The sequence below is a fragment of the Carcharodon carcharias genome, chromosome 1 (genome assembly GCF_017639515.1).
Source record: "Carcharodon carcharias isolate sCarCar2 chromosome 1, sCarCar2.pri, whole genome shotgun sequence".
In the NCBI taxonomy this organism is placed as follows: Eukaryota; Metazoa; Chordata; class Chondrichthyes; order Lamniformes; family Lamnidae; genus Carcharodon; species Carcharodon carcharias.
Window position 1 is genome coordinate 227,010,388 of NC_054467.1, and position 22,303 is coordinate 227,032,690.

At 40.6% G+C, this 22,303-nt stretch overlaps 2 protein-coding genes across 6 annotated transcripts in view; one reads left to right on the forward strand and one right to left on the reverse strand.

The window, feature by feature from the left end:
• The window catches only part of nsd2 (nuclear receptor binding SET domain protein 2), a 116,459-nt gene extending 110,372 nt beyond the window's left edge, over window positions 1–6,087 (reverse strand). Inside the window, exons 1-2 of one of the 4 annotated variants that reach the window (XM_041210039.1) lie at window positions 6,071–6,087; window positions 5,127–5,219 (exon numbers count right to left, since the gene is read on the reverse strand). The gene's annotated coding sequence lies outside the window, so the exon portion shown is untranslated. Of the gene's footprint in view, window positions 1–4,588; window positions 4,608–5,126; window positions 5,500–5,553; window positions 5,574–6,070 lie in introns of those variants that run through there. The other 3 variants (XM_041210134.1, XM_041210291.1, XM_041210214.1) reach the window with 3 other exon arrangements.
• Window positions 6,088–6,299: 212 nt separating this feature from the next.
• Window positions 6,300–22,303, forward strand: part of letm1 (leucine zipper-EF-hand containing transmembrane protein 1) — a 122,243-nt gene continuing 106,239 nt past the window's right edge. Inside the window, exons 1-2 of one of the 2 annotated variants that reach the window (XM_041187670.1) lie at window positions 6,300–6,678; window positions 18,902–18,959. In XM_041187670.1, coding sequence (XP_041043604.1) covers window positions 6,600–6,678; window positions 18,902–18,959 — 137 coding nt within the window. In that variant the 5' untranslated portion in view covers window positions 6,300–6,599. The remainder of the gene's footprint in view (window positions 6,679–18,901; window positions 18,960–22,303) is intronic. The other variant, XM_041187680.1, reaches the window with a different exon arrangement.

Consider the following 22,303-nt stretch of genomic DNA (forward strand, 5'->3'; position numbering starts at 1 on the left):
GGTTACACTTACACTTCAGGGACCATGGACGATCAATGCTTCCACCATCTCTGCTGCCAAATCTTAAAACCCTCAGGTCTGAGCCATCAGGTCCTGGGAATTTGTTGGCTTTTAGTTCCATTAACTTTTCCTTTTTATTTTACTAATATTAATTATGTTAAGCTCCTCACTCTAATTAGACACTTGGCTCCCCACAGTTTCCAGTATTATCTCTTCTATTACAAAGACAGGCAAAACATTTTTTTTTAAATTTACGGGATGTGGGCTTCGCTGGCTGGGCCAGCATTTATTGCCCATCCCTAGATGCCCTTGAGAAGGTGGTGGTGAACTGCCTTCATGAGCTGCAGCGGTTCAAGGCAGCAGCTCACTACTGCCTTCTCAAAGGCAACAAATGCTGGCCCAGCTAGCGAAGACCTCAACCTGCGAATGAATTTTAAAAATTATTTAACGTTTCTGTTTCCATAGACCCACTATATTTTCTCCTGTCACTACCTCTAAGGGACCCATGTTTACTTTCAAAAATCTTTTCCTTTTTACATACTTATAGAAACTGATTAAGATTTTTTACATTTCTTGCTAGTTGACTGCATTCTATTTTCCCCTTCCATCAATTTCTTGGTCATCCTTTGTTGATTTTTAGAATCTTCCCAATCCTCAAGCTTACCAATCTTTTCAGCATCATCGTAACCTCTTCTTTTAATCTATTAATAAACTTCTCTAGCGTGGCTTAGCTGTACCCTTTTCAGAATCACAAAATTGTTACAGTGTGGATAGAGGCCATTTGGCCCATTGTGTTTGTACCAGCTCTCTAAATGAGCCATTTACTTACTGTCATTTTCTCACCGTAACTCTGTACATTGTTCCTTTTCGGATAATAGCTAATTTCTTTTTGAATGCTTCGATTGCACCTGCCTCCACACACTGTCAGGAAATGCATTCCAGGCATTCACCAATCGCTCCGCAACATTTTTTTTTCTCATATTGCTTTTGCTTCTTTTGTCAATTACATTAAATCTGCGTCCTCTCGCTCTTCTAACGAGTGTCTCCCTATCTGCTCTGTCCAGACCCATCATGATTTTGAGTATCTCCATCAAATCTTCTCTCAAACGTCTTTTCGCTAATCTAACTTCATAACTTAATTTCCTCATCCCTGGAACCATTCTCAGCCTCAGGTCAGACACAATAATCCAGCAAAGGCCAAACTAGTGTCTTATTCAAGTTCAACATAACCTCTTTGCTCTTGTGCTCTACGTCCCTATTGATCAAACCTAGGACACCATATGCTTTATTAACTGTTCTCTCAACCTGTCCTGTCACCTTCAATGACTTATACACATATACATCCAGGTTCCTCTGCTCCTGCGCCCCCATTAGAATTTTTCCATTTATTTTATATTGTCTCTCCATGTTCTTCCAAGCAAAGTGAATTATTTCATATTTCTCTGGACTGAAGTCCTTCTGCCACCTATCCACCCATTGCGCCAACTTATCTACGTCCTTTTGAAGTTCTACACTATCCTCAAAGTTCACAATGCTTCCAAGTTTTGTATCATCCAGTGGCAGTTTTATACCTCAAGGGGGTGTATATTCACTCAGGCCTATCTGGTCTTCTGTTCAATGTGACATTGAACACTTTACAAGATTTCCAATTAAAATATCCACTGACATATAAAACTATACACAACGTACATAGACACAAAAAGCCCTATTGCTCACTGAACCAATACATTTTCTGATATGGTATGTGTACAACCTAGCAAAGTTTCAAGCTGGGTTCTATAAACTGTACGACATTAAGTGATCTCTGCAGGAATGTAATTGAGGTGTTAAAATGGCTTCAGCAATCCTAGACTAAGCAGTGCTTTAAACCAGCTTGAGTTCCAACTCCTGATCGCCAAACAATCCCCAGTTAAAATCTTCATGTGGACCACAGGTGAGGGCAAGTTTTGAAGCCATGAAAACAAAATAGCCTGCTGATAATCATAAAGAATCAGATGAACATTCGCTACTTGTATACCAAACTTCAGCAAGAACTAATGCCAAGTAACAAAGAACAGGAAATAGGTGATTTAATTTATGAAAGTAACAGTGTTTGTTCATCAGGCAATGCAAGGTCTAAATTTTAGAGTAGAAAATAAAACAGTGGACTCCTTAATGGCTTCATAGCATTGACTAAAATTGTGATTTACAATCGATCCTTAGTTTGCTCTGTTAATTGTCATCAATTGGGAAAGTGACTTTGATATTTGATTGGCCACAATGTCTCTTTATTATCAAAACAAGAAAAACAGCTCAGGTTTTGATTCTCAATTGGTTGCTAAAGTGCACATGTGGACACAAGATGAAGGCAGGATCAACCTTTGGTTTGGGGTCTGCCATATTAAACAACCTGACATTACTAAGTCACTTGGGAAATCTATCACAGGGTTGCTGCCATCCATGGAACTAACGCCTAGGACATAACAGTTTTGAGAGAGGTGACTGAAAACCAAACATCAATTCTAAAGTTCTGTCCTGACCTTCCACCCAACTCTCTTTAACCAAAATTTTTTTCCCTCAAAGCTACAAAGCTGTTAATTATGACTATCACATCCTTGGCCAAAAGTCTCTTGGGGGGGGAAAGTAATAGCTATTATTAAAAGTAATGTTTGTTTTTTGTCATTTTCTGCTGCCCTCCTTTTAGGTCTCTGTGCACAACAGCTAGCAAGGTAGCTTCAACTACCCACACCAGGGTAAGTGAGAGATAATTGTCTTTTCCTGTAACAAGGTAATCAAGCTTCATTTAGCACCTCACATGAGAAAATGGCCAAGCCTTGAAACTCACCATGTGGCTATAAATGATCTGTGAATCTATACTTTACTACAAGACACTGTATTAAGTGATCAGGTTATCTAAAATCAAGGGGTCACGATCTCAAGGTGTCCCAAAATGCTTTACAGCCATGAAGTATTTGTTGAAGTCTAACCTCTGTTGTAATGCTGAAAATGCCACAGCCAATTTGCCCAAAGCAAGTCCAACAAACAAAAATGTGATCATGAATAGATAATTTTGTTTTAGTTGGTTGAGGGATGTAAATATTTACCACCTGTTCTTCTTCAAAATAATGCTATGGGGTCATTTAGGTTCACCTGAAAAGTCAGAAGGATCTTGTTTTATATTCTCAAGTGAAAGATGGCCTAGATTATGTGCTCAAGCCTCTAGTGCACACTAGAAGTTTCTACATTTTAAATAGTGTGTTACATTAAAACAAAAGTCTTAATTTGGCAATTTCCTAGACTGCGAAATCCCAATATCAACAGAAGGATGCACAGAGCAGAAGCCAAACAATTTCCAAGGTTGAAGGGACAATTGATAGAAGGCCAGCAAACTCAGGCAGCTACTGTGTACCTCCCATCCGATGGATTGATAACAAGTGGACATATCTCACCTATTTCCATACCAAATAGAAGGCTTTAAGAAAGAATCAAGTGGGGAAGGGAAAATAACCAAAAAGTACATTAAAATTGGATTCCATTACGTAATGACCAGGACAGCTCTCAAATTGTACTACTGTACACTTAAAAAAAAGCCCAAAGGCCAATAAAGACCATGTCAATTATCTAGGCCCATTTTAGACCTTTTTTTAAAAAAAGTGTTTGCTAATCTTAACAATTCTTATTGATTTTTAACAGATGATAAATTGAGATGACCAAAGCACCAAAGTTGCTAATGGTAGCATATTGCCTCACTAATTTACTGCAGCTCGATTTTTACTTAAGAGTTTCAGAAAACCTTATTCATTCTCCAAAAAAAGCAAAACTAAAAAGTTCCATCTGTTTGTGTTAGGACTTCTAAAACTTTCTCAAAGCTACATTTAAAACAAAATGTTACTGCCTCATACCATCTTCTATCATTTAAGGTATCATCATAAGCAACTATTGCCACATCACATTTAAATCTGTTCCATGTGTGATTCAAATATTACATTATTATGCACTACACCACTTTTGGTGGGAGCCAAATTGAGTTCAAAGTATTAATTTCAAACCTGAATCTAGAAAATAAAGCAAGCCCAGTTGGGAAGGTGTAGATCAACACATCTCAGATTAGAAGCAATGTTTCAAAAGCTTTGATTATGAATAACTTAATTAAATTAAAATACTCTATATTTTTAAATGTAACCTAAATGGGCTCAGTGAAGAGCATGGCAGGCAATTAGGTTTGCAATCAATATTAAGGCATATTACCATAAAATAGGGTAATCCAAATGTGTTTTAGTTCACCAAAACATGATGACATCATGCTGAATTATCAACCCATTCAAAAGTACTTTTTCATTCATTTCATGTCAACTGTTCAGATGACTAATTTGGACCACAAATATACATTTTATTCACTGAACTGCAGCACCATCCTGAACATTACAGTAAACCAGTCAGTATGAGATAAATCAACAATTTCAGTTAACTCCTTGATTCTTTCGGGGTCAGAAATGTTTTAATCATAAAACAATAATCAGTTGTACTAAAGCAAAAGAATAAACGAACACGTTAACTATTTTAAAATGTCACATCGACCATATCATTAAAACTTTTCCGACTTACAAACCTAAGTCTGCAGCATTAACCGAAGTATTTCTTTCGTTTAATCTGTTTCTCCCGTTATCTTTATCACGAGGGATTAGCAACTTGCATCAAACACAAACAGTTTTGTTAATTCCACTCAATACTCGAAGCGCAACAAATACAACCGAAGTACTGCGTTGACAAAAATGGCCTTTTTGTCATTCCAATGGTCCATTCCCAGCAGGTCTCCTGCTGGATGCAGCACATCCTACTTTTTTTTTGCAAAATTTCTGCCACATATTTACAAAATCTCCACTGGAGCTAAAGCAATCCGCCAGTGCTGTGCGTGCTTTTTTTTTAAAAAGACAAAACAAAAAAAAAACACCTGTTGCAAGACCGAAATTAAATTTCAAACCATCCCGAAAAGAGACCAACATAAAATTAAAAGACCCAATCTTAAAAATTTAACAAACATGGCTGCCCTCCATACATCCAGCAAGCAGGCAGGCAACAGCAGCAATGCAGATTCAACCCCACAGCAGCTTTTCTTTTTAAAAAAAAACGATTGAATCTGCGCTCACCGTGCTTGCAGACATCCGAAATTATTAATCGTCCGTGTGCAATCAAATAATAGATAACTGGTTCTTTTAAAATGGAATACATACGCAGAAGACCTGTATGGGAAGGAAGGGGGGGGGGGGGTAAAGAATAAAAAGACGCTAAAATCTCATTCCCTGTTCAAGACTGACTGACTGCCCAGCTTCTGATTGGACCAATTCAGGGTCTAGTTCTCTCTAACTAAGTAGCCACCTCTTCTCATTCAGCCACCTTTTTTTCCCCCACCTCCCTCCGGCCCGCTATGCGGTTTACACCGCAAAAAGGGAGAGAGGGAAAGGAGGGGAGAGAGAGAGAGAGAGAGAGAGAGGAGGAGGGGGGCGCAATGGAAAGGCATGAGATTTGAGGTCAGGTAAAAAAAAAATAATGCACATGAAAAGAAAAGCAGCGAACCTGTTTATCCGTACATCTTCCTGAGCCGGGGGGGGGGGGAGGTGGGGGGGGTTACTGTACTTTGAATGAGTACAGTAACTCACTCCTTCACTCCCTCATCCTCATCATCCTCCTTCTTCTTCCACCAAGCCAATCAGCGCGAAAATTCTCGCTTCCCATTGGCTGCGGCTGGGACCGAGTTGTTGGGAGGGGGGGGGGTGGGGAAGAGAGTGGAGGGAGCGCGAGGGAAAAAAGAAACACGAGATTTCACGCAACTTTCCATCCATTTTATTTTAAAATAAAGCTTCAAGTATTTTTAAATCCTTATTTTTCACCCAACCATTTCCTCAAGTGCTTGCGATAAAATAATTTAAAAAGCCGAACGTTGAAAACGCGTGACGTCACAGGCTCGCCAGCATCTTTTTTTTGAATTGAAAAGGTCCCCACCTCCCCCTCCCTTGGCTCGAGACATGGGGGGGGGGAAAACAGCCACACACGCGCGCGCGCGGTTCCCGCCTCTCCCCCGCCCCAACCGAACCTGATTTAAAAAGGCAAGCTCGCGGGGCCCACGTGACCGGCGTTCACAAGCCCCCGTTGAATTCTTCCCCCTAACACCGCCCCCCCCCCCCCCCCTGGGCAGGTTCCGCCAGGCCGTTCGAGCGAGCTGCGCGCCATTTACGAAAGGCCGACCAATGAGAGGCTGGACTCGATGTTGGGGAGGTGGAGCACGGCAGGGGAGTGGGTGCGGTGTTGCTGGGCAGGACGACGCAGGAGCGTGTGCTGTGTTTTTGTTTTGATTGGTTGGTTGTCGGCGGGATGGGTTTTTTTTCCCAGCGGCGTCGCAGTGCAGCCCCTTACAGGCCGGCGGCGGCGGGTGGATGAGGAAATCTGACTGGTGTCTTCACACACACGGAGGGAGAGCTGGGAGCGATATGGTGCCGTGACTCATTGAAACGTGCAGGGGGATTTTGTTTGTGATGTGCTTCACTAAATGGTCGCTCCCTTCGATGTGAAGCTTTCACTCCGACATTTTCCTTTGTAGACGGTGCTCGAGAACGATAACGAAAATGACCTTCATGTTGTTCACAAGCTGCCGGTCATCGATATGGAAGACGCTTAACGTGATGTGTCGGCGGGTGAGGAAAGGTACGTGCAATTCTCCCGAGCGAGAGAGGGAGAGAGATAGATGCTGCTGGGTGTTTCATCTTGCGACCTGAGATCAAAGCCCAACGGGTGTCAGTCATGAGTTTCGGATCAAAAATAACATCCAATTATGGAAATGCTGTCCTGTGCCTGTGTGGAAAGAAAACTGCCAAAGCTGGGCGGATTTATTTAAATTTGCAGTAGGCCTGAGCTGCTGGTGTGAGGTTTGCCTTTCAATTATCAAACAGCAAAAGTTAAACATTTTAAGTATCTCCCACACCCCCACCCCGATGAAGTGTAGCCATCAGTTACCTGTACATTCTCTCCCCACCCCCCCCCCAACTCCTTTAAAACCATAATGTAAAATGGACCCAGGAACCTCGATGTTTTTTTTCTCTCTTCCTCTCTCATACTCGAATGATTTGAAGGCGGTCACTTGTTGCTATGGTGTCAATTCCCTTTAAACTCCGCTGTCTTGACCGATAAAATGTGGAGGCCGCTTAGATTTAGTACGCACATGTTGCTTGAACGGTAACGAAAAGTAGCTTGTCCCCCTGATCGAGTTCCTTTTTAGATTTTAACTGCCTTGCTTGATTATTATGTAGGCTTCAAGAGCCTGGCCAATTTGCAGAAGCCGAGAGAGGTGTTTAAGCTTCACTTCAGCTCTAGATTTTCGGTGCCAGTCTCCCCTTTGAATGACTTAAATTCTGTTACACGGTTAGAGTGCACTGGACGCTGGCAATTGGCAATAAATGATAACAGAAAATGATGGAAATACTCAGGTCAGGCAGCTTCTGTGGAGGGAGAAGCAGTTAACATTTTGGGTCGGTGACCTTTTGCAAGAACTGTGAAGTGTTAGATGTTAGAGGATTTAAGCAAGTACTGAAGAAGAGAATCGGGGTGGTGGGTGGAATTAGGAGGAAATTCAAATATTGCTGCCAAAGCTTAAAATTGTGAAACAAACACTATTTTGCATATACACACTGCTGCAGCCTTATTAAGAACTGGTATTTGTTTTGAGGTATTTGAAAATTATTGACTTCATATCTTAATTGAAAGGGCCCGCTGCTTTTAAAGCACCTTAGTTAAATTATAATTGCAAATTGTGATTTATATTCCATATTTGCAAATGTTTATGCTTTACTGCTAAATGTTGGGACCATGTAATATTGTTTTTCTAAGAGGTTATAAAGGACTAAATGCACAAAGCTATTTTTACTGAATGATTTGCTTCTGGAACACTCTAATGAATGCAAATACATGGAACAATTTTAATTATGTACTAGGTTAAGCATTCAAGATTTAGGTTAATGATTCCAAGGATCATATCTCTTGCATGCGTTGTGAAAAGAATTTTGATGTTGCAATAACTGTAATTAATAGTGCTGTGCTTGTGATAATTTCATAGTCTTTTTGTACTCGACTATTTCACACTGTTTCCAAAATGCAATAACAAATTCCCCTGTACTCCTCAAATTATTGTGTGCATAAAGTAATGGTTTCAAGAGGCTAAGTTATTGAGAACAAGCTACCTTGTCCAAATCCTGTGGCTTTGTTTTCACACAAATACCACCGTCACCACATGGCTTGCATTTAGAACTTTAACTGGACCATAATTTTAACTGGACCAAAGATTGGCACTTCCATATCCAACTATCTGCCACCCAAGAATAGATAGACTGTGGTACAAGCTAATGTGCATGTTGATTCAGTTGTTATGACCTCACAAAATGAGATTCTGGTACCTTAGTTACATAGTGTGCACAAACATTACAGTTGTAACATTGGAGCTTCAACACCCTAAGCAGAGATCTGAGAGCAATGACCTGTGATCCCACTTGGATCATATGAAAAAAAGTCTTTGTTATGAAGAAACTGATAAGGTGAAAGAATTGACCCCAGTACTTTAACCTTAAGCAATTTGCAAGATTACAATAAAGGGCTTTGCATGCCATGTCAGCAGCTGGGAATCCACTTTAAGATTAAATATAAATCAATTAATCTGGAGATTTAAAAAAACTAATTGGTGATTGTCATAACCATAAAAGTATGTTTCAACGACAGCTTGCATTTATATAGCACCTTTACAGGTGCTTCACAGCAACATTATTATATAGTTCTACATTTATAGGATGTACAGAAACTGACCATTTGACCTGACCAGTCCAGGCCAGTGCTTATGCTCCACTTGCCTCTTCCCATCGTTTCTTATCTGAATCTACCATTGTAACATTCTATTCCCTTCTCCCGCAAATGGTTGTCTAGCTTCCCCTTAAATGTATCCATATGACCTATTTGAATGGTGAAACAAAATTTGGCAGGTCACATAATGTAACACTAGAGCAGGTGGACAAAAGCTTGGTTCAAGAGTTTGGTGTTAATAAGGAGGAGAGAGAGTTAGAAATGCTGAAAAGTTTAGCCCCAACAGTGAAGCAATTAAAATCTGAGATGCTCAAGAGACCAAATAGATGTGCGCAGATATTTCGGAGGGCTGTGGTGCTGGTGGAAGGGGGTGAAGCCATGGAAGCATTTGAAAGCAGCGATGAGTATTTAAAAATTGAAGCATTGGCTCCTGGAGAGCAATGTAGGTCAGTGAACACAAGGTTAATGGGTGAATCAGACAAGGTGCGAGTATGGGCATGGGCAGCATGGTTTGTGTAGAGCAAGAGGAAGATAGAATATGGAAAGTCAGCATGGAGTGCATTGGAATAGTTAAGTCTAGAGTTAACAAAGGCATGAATGAGGGTTTCAGCAGAAAATTATGAGGCAGTGGTAGATTCAAATGATATTGCAGAGGTTGAAATAGGCAGTCTTAGTAATGGCACGGATATGCAATTGGAAGCTCCTCTTGGTGTTAGATATGACATCAAGGTTATGAGCAGTGTGGTTCTGCCTCAGATAGTTGCAAGAGAGAGGAATGGAGTCAGTGGCAAGGGAACAGTGTCTGTGACAGGGAAACAGCTTTGATCTTTGCTATACTCAATTTGGAGGAAATTTCTGTTTACCTGACATCCAGTAATGGATGAGCAATCTGATAATTTAGCGATGGTGGAGAGCTGGGTGTCAGCAGTGTACATGTGAAAGCTAACACATTGTTTTTGGATGATGTTGGCAAGGGGCAGCAGGTAGATGAGAAATAGATTGGGGCCAAGCATAATGCTGTGGGGGAGAAGAAAGTGAACATATTGCAGTGATACTCTAGCTATGATTAGATAGATTAGAACAGAAGCAAGCAAATGCAGCCACGCCCAGCCAGAGGCATTGGAGGAAGATGCTGTGGCCAACTATGTCAAAGATGGTAGACAGCTAGAGAAAGATGAAGAGGGATATTTTACTTTGTCACAGTCATTAGGATTTCAATTGTGACTTTGTTGGGAGCCATTTCATGATTGTGGCAGGCACCAATATCTGTTTTGGAGGGATTCTGTCATGGTTTTCAGGGAAAAGTGGGCACTGAATAGGGAGGGGAGGGACAACAGGTTCAAGGACTTTGTGGAGGTAGGGCACTAGTTTGCATAGACGGTGGGGTTAAGAGTTAGTTGTTTTCAGGAGAGTGGTGAAGGCTGGTTTTGAATGAAAGAACCATTAATAATATCAACAAGATGGAAAACAGGAGGGGAAGTTGTGTAGTCAGTTGTTTAATCAGAATAGGGCTGAAAGAGCAGGAGTTGGGTTTTATGGAGGAGATAAGCTTAGATGGGCCATGAGGTGAGATTGGAGTGAAACTAGAAAACATTGCGAGTTCAGGGCTACAGTAGAGGTAACTTTAGAAGAAGTTTGGCTGAGTAGGCTTGGGGAAGGGAGTGAAGTGACAGGCAGCTAAATCTTGATGACAAAGTAGTCCATGAGCTCCTTTACACTTATGTTGGAGGTAAGGGAGGAGGAGAAAGAAAGGCAGTTTAGATTAGAGAACAGAAGCTGGGGTTACCTTTGCATTCCAAAATGATCCTGGAATAATGAGCAATTTTAGCAGATGAAGAAAGGACCTGACCTGACAGGGTTCTTTGGTCTAGCCAGATCTGACGGTAAATAGCTGGTTGACTGTCACATTCATTCAAGTCTGCATCTCTTGGGCCTCAGGGAACATAAATGAGGGCCTAACTTTGGCATCAAGGAGGTGGTTGTGCAAATCAGTAGCTGCAGTAATGTGGTGAATGTGAAGGCCAGTTGGGATATTGAAAGTGCAATTGTAATTGAATTGTGGGGTAGTTTTTTTTATGGGGCAAACAAACAAGGAGATAGCATTGGGAGTGGAAGATGATACAAAGAAGTTATCAAAGCTGGCCTTATGTGATTGATACAATGGTTGTAGCAGGGCCACATGGAAGTCGGGTCAGTATCACATTAATAACCGGACAGACCAGCCAGCATCAACTTGCATGTTGGTTTTGGAAATGACAAAGGCACACCAAATTCACTTGGTCCTGCCACATCCTCCTCGCCAGCATCAGGGGACTTATGTCAAAGTTGGGTGTGCTTCCCCACTGCTTGACATTGTCACACTCTCAGAATCAGAGTTTTCAGTCAATATCCCAGAGTCCTCCATAACCACCCCTGGCCATGCCCTGCCCTACAGGTAGGGCAGATCTGCCAGCAGAGTTGGTAGGGACTGACTCTAGGAGTCCTCAACATTGACTTCGGAACCATTGGAATCTCGTGTCTTCAGGTCAGTCATGGGCAAGGAGATCTGATTACCACCTACTTCTTCAGCTAATGAATCAGTACTCCTCCGTGATGCACACCACTCGGAAGAAGCATTGATTGTAGCAAGAACACAATGCACTCTGGGTGGGGATCTTCAATGCCCATCACCAATAGGCTTAGTAGCATTGCCACTGACCTAGGTTGCTGAGTCCTAATGGACTGAGATGTCAGGATGGGCTTGTGGCAGATGCTGAGAGAACCAACAGGGGGGAACCTTACTTCATCTCTCCCTCAACAATCTACCTGTCGCAGATGCATCTGTCCTTGATGGTATTGGTGGCAGTAACCACCACAGAGTCCTTGTGGAGACACAGTCCTGTCCTTACAGAGGTTACCCTTCATCGTGCTGTGTAGTACTATTGCTGTGTTCAATGGGATAGATTCAGAGCAGATCTAGCAGCTGCAATCGGGGCACTATGAGGCGCTGTGGGTCATCAGCAACAGAATTGTATTCAACCACAATCTGTAACCTTATCGCACTCTACCGTTACCATCAAGTCAGAGGATCAACTTTGATTCAGTGAGGATTGTAGGATAGCATGCCAGGAGTTGTAGTGGGTGAACCTAAAAATGCAGTCAACCTGGTGAAGTTGTTTTGGCCCAATCAGTCCATGCTGGTATTTATGCTCTGCCCAAGCCTCTTCTCATCTCTAAATCTACCATTGTAAGCATCTATTTCCTTTTCCTTTAAATGCATCAAAATTACATGCTTCAATCACTCCCTGTGGTAGCGATTTTCACATTCTTACCACTCTTTTCCGTGAAGAATTTTTCTTGAATTCCCTATTGAATTTCTTGGTGACCATCTTATTTATTGACTGCTTCTACTTATGCTTTACCCCACAAGAGGAAACATTTTTTCTCTATCCACTCTATCATCTTTCTTAACCTCTATTAGATCGACCTTCACCCCTCTCTCTCTTTGAGAAAGAAGAAACACCCACGCACTTCTGGTATCATCCATGTAAATCTCTCACTCCCCCTGTCTTCTGCCCTCTCTCATCTCTCGGTAGCATCTTCGATTTGAGAGTTGCCAAACCACAGCTTATGCTGTGATTTTAGTGTGGGGCAGGCCCCGGGTCTACCACAGCTGGAACACAGATCAAACCCAGTGCTATCGGCATTATTCTAAACCACAAGTTAGCAGTCTAGCTAACTGAGCTAACCAGCCCCTGACACCCTCTCTAGTGCCTACATTTTAGTTGTACCTCACTAGAAATAAAGCTTAGTGCTTGGTTTGCTTTTCCAGTGGCTTATTAACCTGTAGTGCAACTTTGTGACTGATGTATTTGTACTCTGATCCCTTTATTCCTCTACCCGACCTAGACTTGCACCTTCCAAGTAATAAGTGGCCTCTCAATTTTTCCTACCAAAATGTATTGCTTCAAATTTTTGTTTTGATCTTCATTTGCCAATTATTTGTCCCTTCTGCAAGTTTATTAATGTCCCACTCTTTGGATTGCTAGCTGGCTTCAAAACAGAAAGCATTCTGCCAGTTGACCCCTGACTCCACATTCTCCGATCTTATTCATTACTCTGTTATTGGGCACCTTATTGAAGGCTTTTTTGAAAATCCAAATAAGTTACATCTAGAAACCCAGATAAACTACATGTACACATGCATGCACTTTAGTAACTCAAGATTCCTTCAACAGCACCTTACAAACCTGTGACCACAACTGCCTAGAAGAACAAGGGAAGCAGATGCATAGGAACACCACATCCAAGTTCCCTCTGACCCTCACACCATCCCAACTCGAAAAATATATCCAGAAAATGCTGGAAAAACTCAGCAGATTTAGAGAGAGAAACAGAGTTAATGTTTCTTCCTGAAAAAGAGTCATATGGACTTTAAACGGTAACTCTGTTTCTCTTGCCACAGATGCTACCAGACCAGCTAAGTTTTTTTTCAAGCAATTTTTGTTTATATTTCAGATTTCCAGCATCTGCAGTATTTTGTTTTGTTTTGTTGTTACTTTGATCAAAATCCTGAACCACTCTATCAGAGGCATTGGGAGTTTCTTCACCTCCTGGACTGCAGCACTTCAAAGAGGTGGCTCGTGACCACTTTCTCAAGGACAATTAAGGATGGGCAATAAATACTGGTCTTGCCAGTGATGCCCACATCCCAGAAGTGAATTAAAAGAAGAAACGTCCTGAGCATCATGAAATAGAAAATCAGCTGCAAGTATGTGGCAGTCCTGTATCCCCTTTCAGAGACCAGTGGAAATTTGTTTTTAAACAGCTTCAAATTTGACCACCTAGGTCAATAACTATTTGGTATTATTGTCTAATGCTGAGCTAAGACTGTTGATTTGGGATTTGTTTTCTTTAACTATGGTAATGTCACCTATCATGGAAAGAAATGCATAGGAGAATGGTCGATTGGTAAAGTGGCCATTATGCTGGATATTGGGGACTTTGAGCCATAGTTAGAGTTAGCTTTGGGCAATAGTACTTTTTCATGCAGCAGGATCCAAGCTGGCATACTTGGTATTATCAAATCATTTCCATTATTTGAGTAGTTCCAGATCGAACTGAACATGCTACAATTGTCATGTTTTTGAAATCTGCACTGGTCTGGTTATATTCCTATTAATTTTTGACACAAAAATCAGTAAGAATCTAACTGTTTACCAAACCAAGGGTTTTCATACTCCATGATTTTAGTTCAACTCCTAAAAACAACTGCTTCTATAATGCCTCATGTTTGAGGATGGGATAAGAAATTGTGGCAAAAGTTGGTGACCATAAGACATAGGAGCAGAAATTAGGCCATTTGGCCCATTGAGTCTGCTCCGCCATTCAATCATCGCTGATAAGTTTTTCAACCTCATTCTCCTGCCTTCTCCCCGTAACCTTTGATCCCCTTACCAATCAAGAACCTGTCTGTCTCGGTCTTAAATACACTCAATGACCTGGCCTCCACAGCCTTCTGTGGCAATGAATTCCATATATTCACCACTCTCTGGCTAAAGAAGTTTCTCCTCATCTCTGTTCTAAAAGGTCTTCCCTTTACTCTGAGGCTGTGCCCTCAGGTCCTAGTCTCTCCTACTAATGGAAACATCTTCCCCACGTCCACTCTATCCAGGCCTTTCAGTATTCTGTAAGTTTCAATCAGATCCCCCCTCATCCTTCTAAACTCCATCGAGTATAAACCCAGAGTCCTCAAACATTCCTCATATGTTAAGCCTTTCACTGCTGGAATCGTTCTTATGAACCTCCTCTGGACCCTCTCCAGGGTCTGCATGTCCTTCCTGAGATACGAGGCCCAAAATTGCTCACAATATTCTAAATGTGGTCTGACCAGAGCCTTATAAAGCCCTCAGCAGCACATCCCTGCTTTCATATTCTAGTCCTCTCGAAATAAATGCCAACATTGCATTTGCCTTCCTAACTACCGCGTCAACCTGCAAGTTAACCTTAAGAGAATCCTGGACTAGGACTCCCAAGTCCCTTTGCACTCCAGATTTCTGAATTCTCTCCCCATTTAAAAAATAGTCTATGCCTCTATTCTTCCTACCAAAGTGCATGACCTCACACTTCCCCGCGTTATATTCCATCTGCCACTTCTTTGCCCATTCTCCTAACCTGTCCAAATCCTTCTGCAGCCTCCCTGCCTCCTCAATACTACCTGTCCCTCCACCTATCTTTGTATCATCTGCAAACTTAGCCAGGATGCCCTCAGTTCCTTCATCTAGATCATTAATGTATAAAGTGAAAAGTTGTGGTCCCAACACTGACCCCTGCGGAACTCCACTAGTCACCGGCCGCCATCCTGAGAAGGACCCCCTTATCCCCACTCTCTGCCTCCTGCCAGACAGCCAATCTTCTATCCATGCTAATACCTTGCCTCCAACACCATGGGCTCTTATCTTACTGAGCAGCCTCCTGTGTGGCACCTTGTCAAAGGCCTTCTGGAAGTCCAAGTCGATAATATCTATTGGCTTTCCTTTGTCTAACCTCCTCGTTATGTCCTCAAAGAATTCTAACAGATTTGTCAGGCATGACGTCCCCTTCATAAAACCATGCTGATTTTGCCCCATTTTATCATGCACTTCCAAGTATTCTGAAATGTCATCCTTAATAATGAACTCTAAAATCTTACCAACGACTGAGGTCAGGCTAATTGGCCTGTAATTTCCTGTCTTTTGCCTCACTCCCTTCTTAAACAGGGGGGTTACATTAGCGATTTTCCAGTCCTCTGGGACGGTTCCAAAGATGAGAGATTTTAGTTACAAGGTTAAGTTGAAGCTAGGGTTGCTCTCCTTAGAGCAAAGGAAATCGAGGGGAGATTTGAGAGAGATGCACAAAATTCTGGCAGGTTTAGATATGGTAGACTAAAGAAAGCGGTTCCCATTAGCTGATGGTACAAGGACAAAAGTTCACAGATGTATGATTTTGGACACGAGATGCAAGGGGGATGTGAGGAAAAGCAAAAAAAACTCAGCAAATGATAAGGGCCTAGAACTCGCTACCTATTAGGGTGGGGGTAGTGGAGGAGATGAATGACTTTAAAAGGAAATTGGATGGGCATTTGAGGGGAATAAACCTTAGGGTTACAGGGATTGAACAGGGGAACGGTGCTGACTGGATTGCTCTAAAGTTACTAGAAATGTCCTTGCACACTTTCTTGAGAAAGGTGTCACATTTACCACACTCAAATCCTCCTGCCACTCGCCAATCCTCTTGCATCTCTCACTTTTCTAGGGATGTTTGGAAGATGGTGGCAAGCCCCCACTATTTCCACACCAACTTCCTATAGCAACTTGGGATGCAAGCCATCGGACCAGGTGACTTATCTACTCTTAAGGAGTTTTTATTTTGTGCTCTTAGGATGCTTGCAACTAACAAAGCAGCATCCTCAGTTTGTGGGTGTTGAGTCAACAACAATATTGTATGTGGGACTGGCGTCAATTGTGATTGGTACTCTTTTCTGAAGGACCTTTATAAATCAGTGGGCTCCATAACAATCCAGTAGCTTTCATGGTTGTTTTTTTTCCATTGTGTCAAATGTTATATTACCACAAATTTACTGAATTCCGTTTCATCACAATGCATGGATTTAAACTCTCAATCTCAAGGTTGTTAGTCCAGTACTATAACCACTTAGCTACCATACCTGCTTCTGGACCTTTTCTGTGATTGCTTAAATATCCATACAAAATAATATTTTAAGAGTAATTGTTTTTTTTATTTTTCAAGACTATCAAGACAAGTTTTTAAAAAACGTCAGGCTTGTTGCTTTTATGATGTAATGACTTGTAAGGAAGCTTTTGTGAGATCACAGTGATATTTCCACTGTGGACCATGAAGGCAGATTAAACCTGATTTTTAGTTTAAAACTTGATCTTGATGTTCAACAGTCCAATATTAAGTTATGTAAGATTACTAAATTTATCAATCTGTATAACTTAGCTGTTGATATATTTTATCTACTTGATTTATTATGAGAATGTATTTGTTGGACAGGTTTAAGCATTGTGGTTGCAGAAAAAAAAAATCTCTCTAAGAAGAATGACTTTTTATTCATGGAATAGGAAAGGACCAGAAATGTTGCAGAGCTCATGAGATAATATCAACCCAAGTCATTGCTGTTAATGTTTTCATAGGAATATTTGCTACTTTCATAACAACCTGTTGAGGGATTTGGATAAAATCAAAGGTCAATTGTTAGTCTTTCTTTATCTCTTTTTGGGGTAATAGAATGACATTTCATGTCAGGCAAGTTCTCATTCTATCTCCACCACAACCCCCACAACATTCAACCATGAGGAGAGCACTATAATTTCAAAAAAGCAGCCCAGTGAAGCTTCAAGCTAAAAATGAACACATAGAGTGTTATGTAATGATCTGGTTTTCATTGTTGATTATGTTGTTGATCTACTGGTAACAGAGATCTTCAAATGAACAAAGAGGCACCACGTACTCATGCTCCAAGTTCACCTGGATATCCTCTGGGCTTGGAATTGTGGCAAGCAAAGAAAAGCAACCGGTGCTGGTAATCCTACATGCCCTGTACCTGTAAATAGTGATTTTCACTAGGCCCAGGATCCGAACTACCTGTAGAACATCTTATTTGCTTGCCCCTCTGTGCACTGGGCGACCAAAGATGAGGAATGTGTGGAAAACATCCACAAGTTGAGGGACAGTTATTTCAGATGGGGAAGAGACTGATGCCTCTTGCACTACATATCAAAGAAGTCACTCAAACAGATTTTAGTGCTAGTGCTCCATACAGTAGCATCCACCCTAAGGTCTCTAGTGGTAGGCTAGTCTAACATGCTCTATAAACTCGTCATTTTTTTTTAATGGAAGTCCTGTTTTGGAACACCCCCATTTTGGTTAATATTTTGTCAATTACACCATTGTAGAATGTTGCAGAGCTCATGAGATAATATCAACCCAAGTCATTGCTGTTGATGTTTTCATAGGAATATTTGCTACTTTGATAACCTGTTGAGGGATTTGGATAAAACCAAAGATCAATTGTTAGTTTTCTTTTATCTTTTTTGGGGGTAATAGTATCGCAGTCATGCAATCTCATTCTATCAGGCAAGTTCTCTTTCTATCTCCACCGCACCCCCCACCCACACTGTACCACCACTGGAAGTGGACAGATTTTTAAAGGAAGATTGCATATTTTATGTGGTTAGCGAACCAGAAAAGTAACTTAGTGCAAGATAATGTACTTTTATGAAAAATGGAGTTTCTTATTATTAGAAACAATAAAAACCTGAGTGTGTTTGTAATCTTATCAGAATGTAGCCATTAAAAACAAGTGAAGTTGCAGCAATTGTTTAACCTTGATACTAATTCCTCTTAGTGTATGTTTTTTCACATTGGCAGAAACTTTGTGCCATCCCTGCTGGCCAAGCCACTGCTTGCAATTGATTAGTTGTTAAATCATCACTGTTAGGCAATTGAAAAATTATGTTAATTGGAAAATGGTGTATTATGCATCGAGTTCTAGAAATTTATCTCACCTACATATGACAATGCTCTTTGTCATATACATATTTTATAAATAAGTTGGGAGGAAATTAAAATGCCACCACCTGATGTCAGCGTAATTGCCTCTACCAATTCCATCTTTAATTAAACATGAGAATGTTGTCTCTTAATTTATAATTGCCTTCATATCTAGGCTAGACTTATTTCATTAGCACTCCAGCATCTATTTCATGCACAGTTAAATGTTTACACCACTTTAATCGAGTGTTGGTGCAGTTATTTTAAAAAGGGTAGAAACAAACATAAAATAGGAACCCCTTCCTGTGTTAGGGAAGTAAGGGAGATGTCTAAATATTTTGTAATCTTTCTTGATCAGTAGCCTAAATTATTACTGTACTTGGTAGCTAACTTTATCGTCTAATGCTGTAATCATTTGATGAATTAATTTACTGTTTGTTTGAAAAAAAAAAAATTTTTCTCTTGGCCCTATACAAATTGTCTAGCTGAGTTGAATCAAGGAAAATATTTATGCCATACTTCTCATAAATTTGATATTTCCTTTTTGTAGGTGGTGTTGGTGAAATTGCCTGTCTTAAGTGTACTGCACTAAGGTTGACAAGCCACAGGTAAGAAAATTATTTATTGCCAGACAATATTGGTGCTTTTCTAGAATGGAAACCAACAAAATGAGTTCACTAATTATAATGTTGATGGTATGCTTTAGTAGTTAACCTTGGTTGATTTCCCCAGCACTCTTAGCACAGTTACTCATGGGGATGCTCTGTTAACTGAAATATTAGCTGGGCATGGGCCAATTCTCTATAATTTGATGACATTAATTAGTAACTTGGTAAAGGAATTGTTCTTTGGGTTGGGATATTAAATGTTTTAAATTAAGTGCATCAGTTTGGCTGATACTGAAAACTAGCATCCCGGAGTCCCCCGTTTCAAATGAGTCCAACATGTCCTCTGTCTTTCCACACATTGCCCTTCTGGACAATCTATTCCATATAATCACTACTCTAGAAAATAGTTTAAGTTTAAAGTATGTGCCCATTTTTCCTAACTTTGAGACCCTGCCCTGTGTTTGTAGCTTTTGTGACCATCTTTAATGTACAATTCTTACAGTTCTTGAACTCTCAATAGTTAAGTTGCAATTGTTTAATTTGAATTTTCTGGTCATTTGTTTTTTAACATTAAGTTCCCATTGCTGTTTATTTACATTGCTTCAATTGGAACTGTTGGACAATTCATTTTTCAAATGCATAATAAAGTCTTCCAATGATCAGCAATATTCCTTTAAGCATGAGAGGATTAATTTTAGAAGAATTATTGGACATGATGACATGACAGATGATACATTGATGTCTAGAGACTGAGAAAGTGCTCTCTGGGTTTGTAATTGGAATTGGGTGGTGTTCCTGGTTCAGGGTTGAAATCTCAAACTAGTTCGTCCTAAAGATGTATTCGGCTATGGAAAATATGAATTGCAATTCTTTGTAGTTGTTTTGTTAAAAGGTTACTGATGGTTTTTGAGTAATATGAAGAAGTGAAATAAAACAACCTGCTGGAATAACTCAGCAGGTCTGGCGGCGTCTGTCGAGCGAGAAAGAGAGTTAAGGTTTTGAGTCTAACATGACTCCACTTTGTAACTGTTCCAAAGAAAAGTCATGTTGGATTGAAAACGTTACCTCCGTTTCTCTCCCCGCAGATGCTGCCAGACCTGCTGAGTTATTCTAGCACTTGCTGTTTTTATTTCAGATCTCCAGCATCTGCAGTATTTTGCTTTGATATGAAAAAATGGTTGTTTTGGGTACAGTACTGCAGGATGATATAGATGGGCAGAACAGTAGCAAATGGAATTTAATCTTGAGGAGTGAGAGGTGATGCATTTTGTGAGAACTAACGTGGCATGGGAATACACAATGAATGGTAGGACCCTAGGAAGTACAGAGGATCAGAGGGACCTTGGTGTACATGTCCATAGATCCTTGAAGGCAACAGCACAGGGAGATAAGGTGGTTAAGAAGGCATATGGGATACTTGCCTTTATTAGCCGAGGCATAGAATGTAATAGCAGGGAGGTTATGTTGGGGCTATTTAAAACACTAGTTAGGCCGCAGCTGGGGTACTGTGTGCAGTTCTGGTCGCCACACTATAGGAAGGATGTGATTGCACTGGAGATGGTGCAGAGGAGATTCACCAGGATGTTATCTGGGCTGGAGCATTTCAGCTATGAAGAGAGACTGGATAGGCTAGGGTTGTTTTCCTTAGAGCAGAGAAGGCTGAGGGGGGACCCGATACAGGTGTACAAAGTTATGAGGGATGTAGATGAGAAGAAACTTTTCCCCTTAGTGGAGATATCAATAACCAAGTGGCATAGATTTAAGGTAAGGGTTAGGAGGTTCAGAGGGAATTTGAGGAAAAATATTTTCACTCAGATGGTAGTTGGAATCTGGAACACTGCCTGAGAGGGCGGTACAGGCAGGAACCCTCAACATTTAAGAAGCATTTAGATGAGCACTTGAAATGTCATTGTATATAGGGCCATGGGTCAAGTGCTGGAAAATGGGATTAGAATAGATAGGTGCTTGATGGCTGGCATGGATACGGTGGACTGAAGGGCCTGTTTCTGTGCTGCATAACCCTATGACTACTAAATTGCTTTGCTTTGCTTGCTCCCTCAGATTTTTAAAATTCTGGTTAGTCTGTGAATAAAGCCAATTTGAATTTATCTCAAGTGCAATAAATTCTGTATTCACAATGCTGGCTATTATGTTATATACTACTATATGTTTAGCGTATCCGATATAAGACACCAGTACCTTTTTTGAGGACAGTCTTGGCTGCAGTTCCACAAATTCTGTACTTTGTGACCTCACTGGAGTTTTGGTGCTCTATTTGACAATGGAACAAATTGCTTCTGAGACCCATCTAGCCCATGCTTTGTCAATGTGCGCCTTTTCCAGCATTGGTCACTGGATCATTATCAGGTTTAGAAATCTGGAATAATTTTCCAAACACTGGCTTGATGATATCGAGTCTGCTGCTCTCCAGCCTTGTACTGTTGTTGGCAAAGCTCAGCTATGTCAGTGTGGACTGGCAGTTAAACTATCCTGTTCCTGGTTTTTGACGTGCTGCTTCTACCTGTGAGTACTTTGAGTGGTTGAGAGTTGTGGGAGGTCTTTTGTTACATCACATCCGCTTCAGTTGTCAAGATGTCCAAATGTCTTCAGTCAGGCAAGAAGATCCCTGTTTTACTGTATTCTGAGCCTCTACCTCTCTCCCTCTTGATGGCAATTAGAGTTGTATAGTAAAATAGTATAGTAGAATAGTAAAATCTTCCTGTTCTAAAGTTCATCCTTTGACTTGCCATAAGAAGCCTCTCAGAAAATTTGCAAGTGTATTAAAAATTATACATCTAATACATTTTCTTCTCACCAAGCCCCCCAACAATTGAAAACACCAATATCTTAAATGTCAAAGAAAACCAAGATGCTAATCTAAAGAATAATTAAACTAATATCATGGCGTTAATAACAGTCACACTTTATGGCCTTAAAAGGACATAGTTTCAACTTGGCTGAAGAATATATTCTGCTATATAAATGATATTATAAAACAATGTCTCCTCTGCCTTATTGTGAGTGATTCATAGGGAAATTATGGGCACAAATATATTTATCTTCCATTTATGACTGGTCTGAAAGAAGTTCAAGACCATGTTGTCCAGTTGACATGGGTCTTCAACTATGTTTTCCTTTGGTTGATATAGATTGGGGACCTTAATTTCATAGCTGCACTCTAAACTTTTTTTTGTTTATCTTAATGTCATCGGATTTATTTCAGAAAAGTTTGTTGTAGAAATAAATGTCGTTAGAAATAAATGTGAAGCTGTGTGTGGGATTAGATTTGTACTATGTTTAGCATGTATTTAACTTTTTCTAGTGTCTGCAAGTGTTTCTCTCTT